Source organism: Ranitomeya imitator, chromosome 2, assembly GCF_032444005.1.
Source record: "Ranitomeya imitator isolate aRanImi1 chromosome 2, aRanImi1.pri, whole genome shotgun sequence".
NCBI classification, from domain to species: domain Eukaryota; kingdom Metazoa; phylum Chordata; class Amphibia; order Anura; family Dendrobatidae; genus Ranitomeya; species Ranitomeya imitator.
In genome coordinates, this window is record NC_091283.1 from 643,451,536 (window position 1) to 643,469,868 (window position 18,333).

The following is an 18,333-nucleotide window of genomic DNA, read 5'->3' on the forward strand; positions in this document are numbered from 1 at the left end:
TGTGGAACAATTCCCGCTTCATACTTGTAAGTATATATCTGGACTGCTCTATACAGGTTTATGTAAATATTGTTACAATGATTTCATGGGTAGCTGTCCCCGTTAACTTTTCAAATATTACGCAGGATCATAGCTATGCGTCGCCGTTTAGCTTTTCCAATTTTGCTCCGTTTCGCGGCTAACCGCCACTTGTATCTTTTCTTTTAGATACGTCGCCTCTTCAGCAACGAGTTTTGCAACGGCGTAATTACGGCGCTGCAGAGAATCAACCACAAAGAGCTAATACGGCGGTGCGCGCAACATCTCATTCGCCCATCTGTGTTGTGGATCGTGATGAATGCTACGCGGCACCAAAATAACCCGGGAATCCAAGCCCCAAGATTTCACATCAGAAATATACGAGCGTTTCAAGAGAGAAACGGGCAGCGCAGAACGCTAGGCCCCGCATAACACGGTCCTCCAATAGCCCAGACGCCATACCACAAGTTACTCCTGAAAACAATTGAACAGCTCTCCGAGGGTATGTGGTCACCCATAGAGCCCCTCAATATACCTGTGTGCCAGACTGTGCAATCTGCAGATACTGCTCTTGCAGGCTCTTCTAGCGTTTTTGCCCCTGTATTACCTCTAAAGAAACGCGCCGTCTCCCGGCGCCGTGTAGGTAGAAAGCAGAAAGTTGCTGTACATACACCTTACACAGGTCGTCCTTCGTGGGATGCTGCCCATGTCAAAATGTTTACTGACATGTCTGCGCAGCACGCTCAAAGCAAACTCGCACAGATGGAACTAAAATCTTTCTGCGATACATATGAAAGACTGTTAAATGCATGTCCAACACCTGACATTACCGCGGAACTGCGGGCTTTCAAACTAGAACACACCTGATAAATCTAACTAAAGTCTTTTAAATCACATACAATGATTGTCATTTTTCATATGTGCGTGTTGTGTATGTGTGTGTGTGTGTGTGTGTGTGTTCTGTATGTGATGCGTGTTCTTTACAAACCATAAACTTATAATAGCAAAATGTTGATGCAGCCAGCCGCACACAGATGTATTTTTGCATTATTTCACAGTGCCTGATGAGTACCGGATGCCTGGTTGGCTAAGAAGCGCCCGTGGGTGCAGAAGTGTTATTTCTATAAAGATATATTGCACGGTTTCCAAATACAGAAAGGGGATCAGCAAACAGCCTGAATTTGTACAAAAATAAGCCAGTCGCAGTATAGTACTGCCAGTAAACCATTTTTATATTCTGTAAGAATTTTTATAGTATTGAAATGTCTTTGAGATGCTGTTTTATTGTGAGAAATAAATTTTTTTTTACATTTTTACAATATCGTGTCTTTGGTTTTTTATTCATATAAAACACACCGCTTCTTACTTGCGTGTGTTGTATATATATACAGACACAAGGAGAAAATCTGGTGCACTGTGAATAAACACAGCTTACAATGCCCCTGAATTTGTACAAAAATATCTGACCCTCAGATAACACAGCTGAAACACAAATAACTTCTCAGATGCCATCTACAGGACACAATAACTTTTCTTGTCTTTTCGTTTTGTGTAAATAAGCATTTATTGGGAAAGCAAATACAACAACAATTGGCCTAGGTGTTATAAACCTCTGACCCATAGCAGTTTTTCTGTTTGTGAAAATAAACATTTAGTTAATGTTCACCATTTAGTACTAGTGTTCAGTAGAGCCACAAATAAACAGCTTTGTGTGTTATAAGTTCTGAACTATATGGATACACTATGAATAAAACACAGCTAACAGAATCAAACTCGAGCTACGTATAAAAATATAAAACAAATACGTGTAGAGACACAAATAAACAGCTTTAAGTTCTGAACTATATGGATACACTGTGAATAAAACACAGCTTACAGAATCAAACTCGAGCTACGTATAAAAACAAAATACGTGAATAATATCAAACTGCAACAAATTAAAGTATATCAAACGATATCAAAAGGGGGAAATCAAACAAGGAGGGACAGCTGAATACCAGCCGTCAGACAAGGGGAGGGGAGGGGTTACACACTTTGATACACTTTGATAGGGGCGGGGCACCTGTCAGATTGAGTTTGACGAAAGGACCCGATTATACACTACTAGTATCCAATGCTCCCAAAAGCGAGTAAGGTGAAAAGCTGCAGCTGACTACATGCCATTGCATGAAAATTGCATTTAATGAAATTCGGTCATGTTTCCATTGGCTTTGACAACAGAATAAAGTACTCTAATAATAATAATAATAATTTTTATTTATATAGCGCCAACATATTCCGCAGCACTTTACAATTACTCTACTGCACTTATAAAAAGTAATGGAAACCTTGAGTACGTAATCTCCTGTACAAGTTTTTGGGTCTAAAGAAATAATATTTTACATTACAATGAAATATCCTCTAATATACATGAAGAGTCAAGCAATTTTTATATTGAGGATTATGCAGTTTGCTTCCCATTGTTTTCTATTTGGTCCGTGTAAGGAGGAGGTGATGCAGGTGGTGGTGGTTGTGTCTGAGGAAATGTTGGGGCTGAAGTAGAAAATACAGATGGGGGCATTGAAATGACAACATCATTCTGTATCACAAACACCTAAGAAAATTAAAAAAATAAAATTAGAATGTATTATTTTCTAGTTTGCTAACACTAAAAATTTAGGGGTCACTCACACTGACATTCTTTCATATGAGAAAATCTGGCCGATTATGCCAATGACACTTGTCACAACGTCTGTCAGAGTTTGATCCTCAAGTCATCTGAGCTTGATCCTCTGCACAGGTGTGGAGAAGATGGAGAATTTAATTTATACATCTTCTCCATTTTGTCTGTGCGGATACATCTGTGTTAGGTCATCTGAGTGCAGTCCGATCTTTTACACTCATCCATAGACTTGTATGGGTCCGCGTGATCCGATTATTATCAGATGCACTCACGGCGTGTTGAGATTGTTTTCTCAAAACATTTGATAGCACTTGGCCATGTTATACAACAATGTGAGCAAACCCACCAAGTAAATCTGTCATTACATGATTACACCACCACCATGCACTAGGTAAGGCTGCTTTCACACACCAGTTTTTTGCCGTCAGGCACAATCCGTCGAATTTTGCAAAAAACGGATCCGGCAATGGTAGCCGCCGGATCCGTTTTTTTCTCATAGACTTATATTAGCACCAGATTGTGACGGATGGCATAAAGTTTCAACTTTTTTTTGAGAGATCCATCGAAAATTCGTTTTATAGCAGCAGGAAAAAACGGACATAGGAACGTTTTTTTTGTCTGTCAAAAAAACGGACAGCGATGGATGTGGCGAAAAATGGAAGAAATGTGAGGTCAAATGAAGGAACCCGGTAATGGATTAGTTTTTGTTAAAACAAATCCCTCTCCTCCCCAGATTCGAAAAATAGTCGGCAGATCCATATACTCGGATCCGGCAGAAAAAACCGGATCCTTTGCATCAGTTTTTCACATTTTGCAAAGGATCCATTTTTTCTATAATTCGCCGGATTATGCCTGACAGCAAAAAAAATTGATGTGTGAAAGCAGCCTTATTCTTCCCAAACGACACTATCAAAGTGCTTTTCTATTTTATTTTCACTTCCTTTTTGATGATGCTTCATTTAAGAATCGAAGTGCATGCTGAGATACTTAAACGAAGCATCATCAGGGGTCACAGAAAGAAGTCACTGCTGCAGCCTCTGCCCCCTTCACTGAAATGAAGTGTCATCTGTGATGCTTCTTTCAGGAGTTGAGCTAGTTACTACATGATGAGCACTGTGCGAAGTGCACAATGATAGCATAGCGCTCGCTCTCTCGCTGGCATCAGTAACAAGCTGGAAACAGCGCGTGGTCAGAATATCCGGAATGTAGGCACCAGTCACGTCACTTGTGAAGGCAGCATTGGTCTCTACAGGGCCGGCGTCATCACCCGGCGCACCCGGGCAAGTGCCGAGGCCCTGAGCAGGCAGGGGGCCCACTCGCCATCGGGGACACTGGCGCGTTATAGTGCCGACCCCCACGAGTGGACCCCCCGCCTGCTCCGGGTCCCGGCACTTGCGATACTTACCTCTCCCGGTTCCAGCGCTGCAGCGTCTTCCATCCTCTGACTGTGACGTTCAGGTCAGAGGGCGCGATGATGTCACCAGTGTGCACCCTCTGCCTGAGCAGTCGCAGCACAGAGAGCAGGAAGACGCCGACGCTGAGGAGTCCAGAGCAGTGTCAAGCAATGAGAGGTGAGTATTTCATTTTTTTTTATATTTGGAGCAATATATGGGGACCATCAGAAAGGGGCCATATATGTAGCATTATTTGGGGCTAATTCTATATGGAGCATCTTATGAGGCCAATAATATAGGGAGCATCTTATGAAGCCAATTCTATAGGGAGCATTATATGGGGCCAATTTAATATGGAGCATCTTATGGGGCCAATTCAATATGGAGCAGTATATGGGGCCAATTACATATGGAGCAGTATATGGAGCCAATAATATATGAAGCATCTTATGGGACTAATTATATATGGAGTATTTTATATGGCCAATTATATATGGAGCATTATATGGGGCCCATTATACATGGAGCATCTTATGGGGCCAATTTTTGGAGCATTATATGGGGCCCATGCTGTATGGAGTATTATATGAGGCCCATGATATATGAAGCAATAGATGGGGCCCATCATATACTGTATGGAGAATTATATGTGACTCACTATACTGTATGGAGCATTATATGGGGTCAATTCCGTATGGAGCAATATATGCAGCTCATTCCGTATGGAGTACTCTGTGGTGCCCATTATACTGTATGGAGCATTATATGAGGCTCATTATTCTCTTTGGAGCAATATATGGGGCTCATTAATCTGTATAGAGGACTATGTGGTGCGCATTGTACTGTATGGGGCCATTATACTGTATGGGGCAATATATGGGGCTCATTATTCTGTTTGGAGCAATATATGGGGCTCATTATTCTGTATAGAGGACTATACTGTCCGGTTTCTGAGCTAATGTAGAATGTACAATAGATATCACTCATGTAATGTAAGAAGTAAGTGAAATCTTTGGCATTGTACTATACCTTTACTTCTCTGCCGTTTCAGTGCATTATGAATTGTGGTATGTGTTAAAGGGGCCCACTGGGACTCTTTCGCCCAGGGCCCATGAAAACCTGGAGCTGGCCCTGGGTCTCTACACGCCAGATATTCTTACATTGCTCTTATCTTACTCTTTTGTCGTCCCATTATTCCTGATCTGAAAACAACAGACAACAAAGAGCGCTATCATTGTGCACATCGCGCTGCAACCAGCCCCGCACCTGAAAAGAGCATAACTGCAGCCTATGCCTCCTGATAATGTTTCATTTTGAGTATCCCAGCATGAACTGGGATTTCCCAACGAATCATCATAAAAAAGGAAGTGAAAAAATAGAAAAGCAGTTAGAGCATTTAGGGAAGGATATGGAATTTTTAATTCAACTATATTAGAAAACAGTTTAGATTATGGCACTAAACAGGTAGAGATTTAGGGGGAATATTATTTGGGCTTTAAACCACCCCTTTAACAGTGAATCTGTGTGTACTTTTTAGATTCTTATTAAATTTTTTACTTAAAAAACAATTCTTTAGAATGAACCATATCCTATTTAGAGAGGAAAAATCTACTCAAAGACAACAGTGATGCCTGTGGTTCATTTTTAAGATTCTTAGACAAACGTCCTCCATGAAAGTAGCTGAATAAGACATGAGAAGAAAGCAGAAAGGTGGTTGGAGGCAGAATGCTAGAGCTCCTTACCTGAGGAACTATAGAAGATGCATGATTTAAAGCGCGACATCCAAAGACTGACAAGGAAATTGACAAGCAGAACAGCAGAAGATTTGTCACAATAAGAACTGAGTCAATTAAATATCCTCCAATCTGTTAAAAAAAAAAAACATGATGAATGAGAAACCTGACATAATGATAACATGTCATTATGAAAATATCTCACAAGATGCAGTTGTCTGCAGCAATATCCTAAATAGTCAGATCCCAACTCTAGCTTACAAGGGTTTTCAAGTTTATTAAAGTGGCCTATCAGGTCAAATAAGAAAATTAGATAGTACTTAAGGCTATGGGCACACGTTGCAGATTTTGATGCGTTTCCGCAGTGTTTTTGGAGGCGCATCAAATCCGCAGTGTAGAGCACAAGCAATGTTAGGGTGGTTTCACACTTGCGTTTTTGTCTGCAGCATTTTTTGCACAAAAAAACGCATGCGTTTTTTTCCTATACTTAACATTGAAAACGCATGCGTTTTTTTGTGTACGCGTTTGGTCGCGTTTTCAATCGCATGCGTTTTTTTACTGCATGCGTTCATTTTCAAAAATGCAACTTGTAGTATTTTTGAGGCGTTTTTTGGACACAAAAAAACGAATGCGTTATCATGCGTTTTTTTTGGACCAAAAATACATTGGCGTCAATGGGGATGCATGCTTTTTTTGTACATGCGTTTGCATGCGTTTTTTTGACGCATGCGTTTTTTTAAACAAAGGTTGAATAGACTGTACATAAGGTTGTCTAGACACTGATAAGCCTCCCCCATAGCAGCAGGGTTATAAAAGGAAGGTTGGGGGAAGTTTTTGGTCACTTCTCATCAGACTCCAAAGAAGACAAGACCCTGCTCGGACGCATTGGTGGACAAGACCCAGAGCAATGTGAGTATATCCTAGCCAATGCATTTATTTTTTATTTTTTGGATCTACATGTCCTAATTTCTTCTTTTTTTTATTTCAACATGCATCAGACTGTCTTCTGCGGAGTCTTCATCTGATGAGGAGTTTGAGCCACGTCAGTCAGAAGTGGATCATGTCAGTGAGGTTAGTTTTTTGTCCTTCAGCTTGGTAAGTATTGACTGTCACATCGACACATGAGACAATTTGATTTTTTTTTTTTTTTATAGAGCACTTCAACTGAGGGACAGAGAGGGAGGGAGCAGCGGAGTCAAGGTCCGGTGGGAAGACGTCAGCGGGTATGTATACAAGGCAGACTGTCCTCATTGTAATATTCTTGAATCTTCCTTTCTGTACCCTTGATTTTCTTTTAATTTTTCTTGTATGATCCTTTTCTGAAAGTTGACTTTCATATTCCTGCCCTTTCTCATCTTCTTTTTTTTTCTTGTTTCCCAATGTGATTGAGCAAACTTATATGATTTTCTTTTACTTTTAGGTTTCACAACGGGACGATGACTGGATCGATAATGACCTCCTGATCACCCTGGTCCAGGAGCGAGTCCCGTTGTGGGACGGCCGGGATCCACAGTACGCTCCGTCGGTTGTGGAGTGAGCTGGCCCAAGCGTTGTGGGATGGCTGGGAGAATGCCCCGCCACGGGTCCGTAATGCATTTGGTAAGTATTGCACTGCAGTGTGAAGCAGCAGAAACCTTGGCCGGGCTCTCTTGACTGTGTGTGATGAAAGAAACTTTTTGGAGTTTCTGTCATCACACACAGTCAAGAGAGCACGGCCAAAAGTACTTTTTCTGACCATTATATGTTTTTGTTATTTCACAGTGGACAAAATAAGAACACGTTGGCGTTCCATGAAGGACCGCTTCAACAAGGACCTTCGTGCAGAGAAGAGTGCAGCTAGTGGTTCCGGAGCAAGGCACCGGCTCTACAAATACCACCGTGTGCTGGCCTTTTTAAGACCGGTCCTTCTCATGAGAACGTAAGTATTTCTCACATGCTTTCGGTTGTATTGCATTGACATAACCTGTAATTTTAAATTCCACAGGATGTACCGTCTTGTTATATTTTGGTATTAATTTTCTGTGTTCTTTTTTCACAGCACACACTGCACGACTGTCGCAACAGGTTCTGGAGCGGTCCTTCAGCTGGCAGCCACGGACCCGTCCCAGCCATCCAGCAGCGCAGCAGCAGGTGGGTCTTCCACACTCACTGGAGACCAGGGGGCTGGCCCATCAGGTCTTCCCCTTTCACAGTCCTCTTTCACTGCACCCATTTTTGCGGGCTCATCCCGGCAGCAACAGAGGGCTTCGGATAGGTCCCTCATGCCCGAGTTTTTGCACTTGAGCTCGGTTTTACACGAAGCAATCAAGGCTTTAGGTGACAGAATGGATGTGTCCCATAATCTCTTAGATTGCCGCATCCAGGATGTTGCCAAAAGCATTGATCAAGTTAAAGCCGACCTCCAGAAGCCAGCTCATCATTTTTTTAATCAAATACAACAGGGCATATCGGAACACCTTAGCCCTGATCTCCAGCTGAGTGTGATGCAGGCCTGCAATGTTGCTTTTGTGCAGGCTATGCAGCAGAGTTAGAGTCGTAATGTGGCGGCATATCCAACTGTGCCGTCACTGTCACGATTAACCACCATTCCTACCTCTGCTGCATACCACTGCACGGCCACCTCTATTCCCTCCACAGGTGTACTCCACTACAGCGCCAACACGATGACGAGTTCTGTTGGACATCCCACCGCCACCACCGTGACAACCGCTGCTCCGGCTTGGACCTCCTCCGCTGACACCACGATGATGCAGGACCCTGGCGTGGCTTATCGGCCCGGCCCCCTCCCGATGCAGCAGGACCCAGGCATGGCATATCGGACTGGCCCCCCCCCCCCGATGCAGCAGGACCGAGGCATTGCTTTCCGGGCAGGACACCCCCCGATGCAGCAGGACCCGGACCAGGTGTATAGGACGGCCCCCACCCCCATGCAGCAGGACCCAGGCATGGCGTATCGCACCGGCCCCCCCACGATGCAGCAGGACCAAGCCATGGCTTTCCGGGCAGGACCCACCCCGATGCCGCAGGACCCTGCCAGGGCTTTATGTTCCCCCCACCAGCAATGCAGCAGGACCCTGGGAGGGGTTTAGGTCCCCCCCCCCCCCAACGATGCACCAGGACCCTGGTATGGGCTTATGTTCCCCCCCCCCCCCCCCAACGATGCACCAGGACCCTGGGAGGGTTTAATGTTCCCCCCCAAACAATGCACCAGGACCCTGGGAGGGTTTTATGTCCCCCCCCCCCCCCAACGAGGCACCAGGACCCTGGCAGGGCTTTATCTTTCCCCCCCACTGTGATGCAGTTGGACTCTGACGTTGCCGAGCGCTCCACAATGGAGACGGACTGTGTTATTGTGGAGCCGGATCCTGACGTGTCTCCCGCCAACACTCAACATCCAATTAGCCAAAGAAGACATCCCCCTACAAAAAAAATCCAAAATAAAACCCCCAAAACACAAAAAAACAAAAAACTATGAGTATTCCTCCCCCATCACCTACCAATGTGTCTGTATTGTCTGTTGTGTCTCACCCTTCCAGTGTGTCTCAAGCCCCTCATGTTTTAAGCCCCATCCCCGAACTTCCAGACCCTTCCAGTTTTATTGCCCCTTCTCCTGCCACCTCTGCCTCCGCCACGGAGAGCCAGGCTTCAGTTCTCAACACCCCCCGGTTACGTCACTCTACCCCAAGCCGTCGCGGTACAACCCGTCGCGGTACCAAAAAATAAATTTGGTTGTTAAAACTCAATAAAAAAAAAGTTTATTTGCAACAATTATGCTTGGTTTATTGTGTCTTTCACCGCTCTCAATACACACCAATAAACTTCGCCACACACTTATTCTTTTGGCCAAAACTTATCTCCAGTAGTATAAAATACAAGACAACATCTATATGTGTTTCTTCAGTATACAGATATGAGTTGGCCAAAAAAATATTAGTTATTTCCATACTCTTATTATTGTACCTAGTGTAGTGTCACTGTACAAAGAGAAAATGGTGGAAATCAAGTTCAGTACTCAACTGAACTGGTCAGATGTCAAAATAGACACCTGACCTATTGAGTTGATTACTGCCTTGTATATTCACCATATTCTCTTATTTATATAGCACATTATGTGACAATGGTTGTCAAACTGATGGGACAATGGTTGTCACACGCTACATATCTATGCTCACCTGGCCAGGTGTAAGAAATTGTGAATTCATGAGCATGTATATGTTTATCATGAATTCATTATTTCTTACACTTGACTTGATGGGTATAGAGAGCGTGACAGTCTTGACGCAATGACGTCAAGAAGATTACCAATAAATCAACATGGTTACCAATAAATCAACATGGTTGCCATTATTAGAAGTATGCGGCCAGTGTTTTAGATCATTATTTGTAAACCAAAATAGGGAGTGCAACAAGAGGTCAATTATGATAAAAAAAAAAAAAATTACCTCATCATCTATCACCCACTCCTGGTTTTGGATTACAAAATATGATATACATATCTACTGCCCATCTGTGGTCAACCTTTGTTTATAGAGGAAAAAGATAGGAGACATGATTAACACAACCAACACTCAAGTTTATTAATTTTTAAAATTTGTATCAGTATTTAATAATTTGTAAAGATAAACATACAACAGGACATTTAAACAACATTGTCCTGCCATGACACCCGTCCAATATCGGACACAAAATAGGCCGCAAATTGGTCCCGCATAAGACCAACGGCTGCAGTTGACCGCATCGGGTGATGCTGAAAATCAGGCAATGGGTGTGAAACTGGTTCATCAAGTTCAATGTGTGGTCGCTCCTTAGCAATGAGGTAATTGTGTAGAACCACACAGGCTTTGACCACCTCGTCCACTGTTTCCACTTTTAGATTGATGGCAGTTGCAAGAATGCGCCATTTAGCAACCAGAATGCCAAAGGTGCACTCTACGGTTCTTCTGGCCCTGGTCAGTCTGTAGTTGAATATTCTTCTAGTGTGGTCCAAGTCCCTACTAGAATATGGCTTCAGGAGATTTTCACACATCTGGAAGGCCTCATCCCCAACCATAACAAATGGCAGCGGTGGGCCTTGAGTGTTGGGGAGAAGCTGTGGAGTGGGAAAATTAAAATTGTTGCCATACACACGACGGCCCATATCCGAGCTCTTAAAAGTATGGGAATCATTGCCACGGCCAAAAGCTCCAATGTCCATGGCGATGAAGCGACACTCCGCATCCGCTATTGCCATGAGAACTACCGAAAAATATTTTTTGTAGTTAAAAAACTCAGATCCGGTTCTGGCAGGTTTTATAATGCGGATGTGCTTTCCATCCACCGCCCCTATACAGTTGGGGAAATCACACACGTTGAAAAATTTTTCAGAAATTTCCCGCCACATGTCCACGGTGGGTACTGGTATAAACTCCTCACGGAGTACATTCCATAACGCACGACAAGTGTCCATAACAATTCCGGACAGGGTTGAGATTCCAAGGCGGTATTGGAAGTGGAGGGAAGATAAACTCCTGTAGCAAGAAATCTAGAAGAAAAAGAAACAAAAAAAAACATTTAAAATCGGCTCTTTTAATGGTGTGTTTAAAAAAAAAAAGAAAAGAAAAAAACAACATAAAAAACATGTCATAACCAAAAATTTGACGGTCATTGGTTTAATTTTGGAACGTACCGTAATGTCACTAACAGACGTTCCTCAGGTGGAATCGCTCTACGGAGCCGTGTGTCCTGTCGCCGTATGGATCCTTCGACACAAGACAGTAAATCCCGGAAAGATTCTTGAGACATTCTCGTGTAATCCTGGAATTTCTCCGGGTTGGCATTCAGCTCCGCATAGAGCGTGTGATATGCTCCACGGCTCTCACGCACTTCAATGATGGGGTGCCTCCAAAAACGCCGACGCTGTCTCCTCCATCTTTGGCGGTTTCGGTCTTGCTCCCAAGCAAAAACACAGGCAAGGAAAATGTTGAAGCTGAACTCCAGTTTGAAATAAAAGTTCTCCATTGAAAGATCCATCATGACACCGGAAACAGTAGCAAGCTCTGAACATTTCTGTACCCCTAGGGTCTATATATTGAGAGACAATCATATACGCCCTCTCTATTCCCATTGGTTGTGTCTGGTAACCTTTTTTTTTTGCATTTTTTTTTTTGGGGGGGGGGGAATGCTCAAAAAAACGCAAACGCATGCAAAAACGCGTGTAAACGCTGCGTTTTTTGACGCATGCGTTAAACGCGTGTGTCAAAAAAACGCAGTGTTTACACGCATCTACATGCGTTTTTGCACCATGCGTTTTTTTTTTTAAAACACATGCGTTCAAAAACGCAAGTGTGAAACCAGCCTTAGTCACTGAGAAATTGACAATTGGTGTGCACATGCTATGGAAAAACTTGTGTGGATTTGCAGCGTTTTATTTTCTGCAGCATGTCAATTCTTTTTGCGGATCTGCAGCATTTCTGCACTCATTGACTACCATTGAGTCAGGCAAATCTGCAGCAAAACCACAGGTTTAAAAAGATCTGCAGTTTTGCTGCGGAGTTGGGTGCGAGAAACGCTGCAGATAGGGAGGAGGAAGAGTGTGTGGGTGGAGTGTGAGCAGAGACTATGTGTGTGAGCGGAGACTGTGTGTTCGGAGAAGATGTGCGTGTCTGTGTGCTGGTGTTTGTGTGTATCTGTGTGTATCTGTATGCGCGGGGGTGTGGGGCTGTGTGTGTGTGTGCATGTGTGTGTGGGGCTGTGTGTGTGTAGACAGGCATCGTCCGATACTACTAGTCCCATCCAGCTATGCCTGCTACAGTGACAGCTAACACAGCTACTACTGTCCCATCATCCGGCTACTGTGTAAAAATAACACACACACATAAACATACAGTACCGTACATACAGTACATACAACATACAGTATATACTCAACATACACCTAGTCCCCGAAGCCCTCAATCACCTGTAAAAAAATAAAAATAATAAACCAACAGTATACTCCCTGATCCAATGAAATCCATATAATAACGAGTGTCTCACAACGATCCCCCCGTGGAGAGCAGTCACATTGGCAGATGTGACCGCTCTCCAGGGGCTTCGCTGATACAATGACTGCAGGTAATCCTCCACACTGTATCCTTCCACCGAGTTCAGCAGAGTTCATACTGTCACTTGCCGCATCACTACGTGGTAAAATTCTCATGCAGCAGTGCTGTAAAGTGAGAGACTGAACTCATTGAACCCTCAGTGATAACACTGCAGGAGCCATTGTGTCCTGTCACTGTGTCACTGGAGGCCTATAGAACAGTCACATCTCCTAATGTGACAGCTCTATAGGGGAGATCGTCTTCGAACACTCGTTATTAAATGGACTGCATCGGATCTGGGAGTATTTGTGTTGGATTATTTTTTCTTTTTACAGGAGATCGAGGGCGTCACAGGAATTAGGCATAACAATAAAGATGGCAAAACTGTGTTGTGTTTTATTTCATTAAAATACTTTATTCTACCTGTGTCTTTATCTAACCCTCTAACATCTATAGGATTAGTAATGGATATGTGTCTTATTGACACTTCTCCATTACTAAGCCAGCTTGATGTCACCTTACAATACAAAGGTGACATTAACCCCCTATTACCCCATATGCCACCACTACAGGGCAGTGGGAAGAGAGAGGCTAAGTGCTGGAATTGGCGCATCTTACAGCCCACGCCATTTTTTTCCAACTTTTTTTTTAATTAAACAGATATTGCTTTTAAGGCCGGGGTCACACTTGCGAGAAACTCGCACGAGTCTCTCACATCAATTCCCAGCACTGCCACCTGCACTCAGGACCGGAGTGTGCGGCTGTATGTATTTCTATGTAGCTGAAAGCTCCGGTCCGGAGTGCTGGCAGCAGTGACGGGTACTGAGGTGCAAGACTCGTACGAGTTTCTCGCAAGTGTGACCCCGGCCTAATGCAGATTGTGTGTGTGTGTCTTTATTTAACTCTCTATGTACCATTTTATTATGTTTATTACTAAACATCGGGATTGGTGTTCTCTATCTAACAATATATCTATCCATCTATCTATAAATCTATCTATAGATATTTAACTCTCTGTACCATTTTATTATGTTTATTACTAAACATCAGGCTTGGTGTAATCTATCAATATATCTATCCATCTATCTATAGATCTATCTATTATCTATCTATAGATCTATCTATCTGTGTGTGTAAACATTATTCTTTAATGAAGAGGTTGGACAAGAAATGACATCACAATTCTTATTTTTTTTGTTAAATAATAGATCTTTATTTAGCCTACAAAAATGCATAAAAATCTGCATGAAAATCAACATCAAAAACGCATAAAAAATGCATCAAATCTGCGTGGATTTTTACCTGCGTTTTCTGCCAAGAAATGCAGAATCTGCAGAAAATTCTACAGGCAAATCTGCAACGTGTGCACATACCCTAACTCCTCGATCCAGCGTCATAAGACCCCTCCGAGTTGAGCGAGTTACTACGTAACTTTAGGCTGGACAATAAGCTGACGGTCTGACAAACTACAACAATTCCAGTGATTCCAAAAGCAAAAGTTTGGACTTACAATTCTACTGCGGCACAATCTTCTTGGGTAACACCAAATGATCCCCAGGTCTACGCATGTCAGCACTAGTCCAATCACACTAAATGTTATTGTCAATATATTCATGGACAGAGATCCTTTTATCTGTAAAAGAAAAAAGTGGAAAAGTAATAAAAAAAAACAGCATATTGATGTACTGTATGATTTTTATTCTTTAATGGGAAGCCAACCCAAAGGAAGCATGTATCAGGCCCTGGCTGTACGATTTCAGCCATGTATGTTTAACTCTGAAGCACTGTCGCTTTTCAGAGAAGAACATAGTTTAATAGTCACCGGGGACCGAGCTGCACAGGAGACTAGTGAGATAGGCTGGTTCCTGATGGCTTCTCCACGCCCACTACTAGTGATTGGCAGGTCTCTCTCTGCACGCATGTATAGGGAGAGACCTGTCACTCGAGGGCAGCGGGTGGAAAGAAGCCACCGGGACTCACCTATCTGACCAGTTTATCTTCTGGCTCGGTCACCAGTGGCTATTAAAGGATGTTCTCTGAAACACCAAAGTTTTTTAGATTTAAACATACATGTCTGAAATCATGCAGCCGGTGTCTGATACATGCTTCCTTTGGGTTGTCAGGTTCCCTTTAGTATTTTTTTCATATACATAGCTTTGGGTTTTCAATTTCTGGCTATGGCTGGGATGAAAACCACTCGAGGCCTATATCTTGACAGTGACATCATGTCTCATTCACATTTAGAACTGAGATTGTAGAATTATGAACTTGGCTAAATTAAATTCCCATCTTAAGGATTCATTGCTTGTGGTGCTATGTTTCTGTAGCTTCTATTTATTTCAACAGGAGTTATGAAAACAGCATAACACAACTATTTACAACTATTAACCTTCTCCTGTGCTGGCATCCAGAATGATGAGCACGTGACCATAAGTATGTGATTTTCATACTTGCGGTCACATGCCCACTAGACATGTGAAGCCTTGCTCAAAAAGATTTTATTAAGCGAGGCAGGACACGTCTCGTTGGAATGTGGCCAGAAGTATGCAAATTGCATACCTGCCGTCAAATAAGAATCCACCGGCACCAGAGAATCGTCACAGAGTGCAGTGCATGCAATGTGAGGATTCACAAATCTTGCATCCTAAGTCTTGATAACACTTTTAGTCTTTTTGCTGATGGAAATGTTCCTTTTCACATTGCCATGGTCAACTATGTATGTATGTATCTATTCTTTGCTTGCGTCGAGAAACACGTGATGGTGTCTCCGCAGCTTCTTTACATGCATCTGCATATTTCCCATAAGGGATGGGGGCAGTGTTCTGGAATCACTGCGTTGAGAAACACGTGATGGTGTCTCCGCGGTGTTGGATGTTTTGGTCTCCCCGAGGCCAATCATCTGTGCCTTTACAACTATGTATGTTGTTTGTTTTTTTTCCACAATTTTAGATTATGAGTTATTTTTTTGTGAGACAACCTGTGTTCTTTTAGGTGCAATTTTGCCTTCTCATAAGGAAAAGATATTTTTTTATAACATATCCAAAAAAAAACCACCAACTCTGACATTCTTATTTATTCCATTTACAGATAACTATATTATACCTGTTGTTTTTATTGTTGTTATGAATAAGTAGATGATAAATGTTTTTTAATTGTGCGAGAATTTATATAAAGTACTCTGTCAGCACAGAATGACTGTTCAAACCTAGCACAGGCACTTGTCAAACCTTGAAGTACCTTCCAAATTGCTCGTTTCACATCTGTCTCCACCCTTCTTTGGCTCCATGAAGCCAAAGCTGTCAATCAAAGAAGAGGAGGTAGATAGAGGAGCTACAGGGAAAACTAGTCAGTGGGAAGGTGTGTTTAAATGTTTGGCCCCGCCCTGATTTATAGAGCACCTGTGCTTGGTTTGAACAGTCATTCTGTGCTGACAGTGTCCCTTTAACAAAGTGTATTGCAAAAACGAGACTATTGTGATTATTTTTGCACTGGTTTAAGGCAGATAAACATCTCTGGTAAAGATTCTGGTTTCCATATCACAGACCCTGAAAGCAACGGACAGAGATCAGAACTGCCGAGAAACGCTGCTCAGATCAGCATCACGTATGACCCCGAGCAAAACGGTATAATAATATAGCAAAACTAATAAATATCTCTCTTTATGAGTTTACTCACCAGGCAGATGCTAGGTTTAGCCTGAGCTGCTATTGTCAGGGATCCTGCTATGATATACTAAAAAAGGAATATTAGTAATTAAATATAATAAACTGTAAAATGGCATCATAAAGCAACATACAGAATAGGGGATCTCTATATGTGCGCGTGAGGCAAAAATGTAGCTGTCACGTAATATGTTACAGGAGAAATAAATGCTACTTAAAGGTGCCAACTCTAAAAATTGTCCCTTAAAGGGGTTGCCTTATCATCTGATAATACTAGAAAGTGCTTGGAAAAGCAAGTAGCTTTGCAAATTACCCTCTCTATCAGCGGTGACCCATCTTCTAGATAATGAGCACAGTGCTTACGAGCTTTTTGCTGTAGGGCTTGAAAGCACTCCTCTGAAGCGACCTGGCCAGGTTCAGTCCCTGTGTTCCTCCGATGCTTTCTCTGCTTGCTGAGCACACAGGTTCACTGATGTGAACTGTCAGTCAATCAGGAAGCAGGGAGGCAGAGGAGCTGGGCCATCCTGTTAAATTACCTCTAAGTACAGATGTGCAGGTACCCTTGTTCAATCTCCACAGGTGTACTCCTGTTTTCTTGTGTTAGGGTTTCCACTGTTTATGCACATCATGGGCTTTCCAATCGCGACATTGCTTCCACTATCGATTGCAGCCAATATTTGCATTCCAAAAGTCCAATGTTGCCCCTTACCTTCTGAGCCCTACCATGCCCCCAAACAGTAGTTTTCCTCCACATATGGGGTATCAACGTACTTAGAAATTGTACTACAATAAGTATGGTCCATTTCCTCCTGTTAATTTGTGAAAATGCTAATTTGGGGGCTCAGTCAACATTTTTGTAGGAAAAAGTAAAAGTTTGCTTTAATTCCTGGGAAGCACCTGAAGGATTAATAAACTTCTTGGATGTGGTTTTTTGAGTACTTTGAGAGGTGTAGTTTTTAAAATGGTGTCACTTTTGGGTATTTTCTATCACATAAGCCCCTTAAAGTCACTTCCCTAAAAAAAAAGTTGGCTTTGTATAGTCTGCTGCAAAATTAAGACATTGCTCAACTTTTTACCCTTCTAACTAAAATAAACTGTCTTTCAAAAATGATGCTGATGTAAAGTAGACATGTGGTAAATGTTATTTATTAACTATTTTGTGCAATATAACGATCTAGTCTAGGGGCATAACAATTAAAGGTTGGAAAATTGCGAAATTTTCAAAATTGTCACCAAACTTCTGACATTTTCACAAACAAACGCAAAAAATGTCAGCCTAGTTTTATCACGGACATGATGGACAATATGTCACAAAAAAAACAGTCTCCATATCACTGGGATAACTTGAAGCTTTCCAGAGTTATTAGCACATAAATTAACAATGATCAGAATTGTAACATTTGGTCTGGTCAGGAAGGTTCGGGTGTGAAGGGGTTAAATACATGTTTTTGGGGTTAAAAATCATTTTTGTATTTGGGTTTCATTAAAAATGTTGCAGCTTTTGACTTTTTTTTTGCAGATTCAACTCTGATGTGGTCTGTAGTCATAAATCAGCTGATTGGAGCTCAGAAAAACACAGATAAAAGAGATACAAACTCAAGGGATGACTCATGGATTGTCAGTTAACTCATTGTGCGGCAAAACAACAAGCAACATAGAGGCTATAGAAAGCAAATAGTGCAAACATTTTTTATGAAACCCAATTGTAAAATTATTTGTAGCCCCAAATACATACATTAAGGTAAAAAAAAACAACAACTGAATTCTGCACATTTTGCTTTCATTGATAATAGTGGCACTATA

The 18,333-nt window shown here is 42.3% G+C and overlaps 1 protein-coding gene across 1 annotated transcript in view; it reads right to left on the reverse strand.

The window, feature by feature from the left end:
- Positions 1–1,237: 1,237 nt before the first annotated feature.
- Positions 1,238–18,333, reverse strand: part of LOC138667661 (membrane-spanning 4-domains subfamily A member 4D-like) — a 45,946-nt gene continuing 28,850 nt past the window's right edge. Inside the window, exons 3-6 of the mRNA XM_069755786.1 lie at positions 16,544–16,600; positions 14,379–14,501; positions 5,817–5,939; positions 1,238–2,611 (exon numbers count right to left, since the gene is read on the reverse strand). Coding sequence (XP_069611887.1) covers positions 2,459–2,611; positions 5,817–5,939; positions 14,379–14,501; positions 16,544–16,600 — 456 coding nt within the window. The 3' untranslated portion in view covers positions 1,238–2,458. The remainder of the gene's footprint in view (positions 2,612–5,816; positions 5,940–14,378; positions 14,502–16,543; positions 16,601–18,333) is intronic.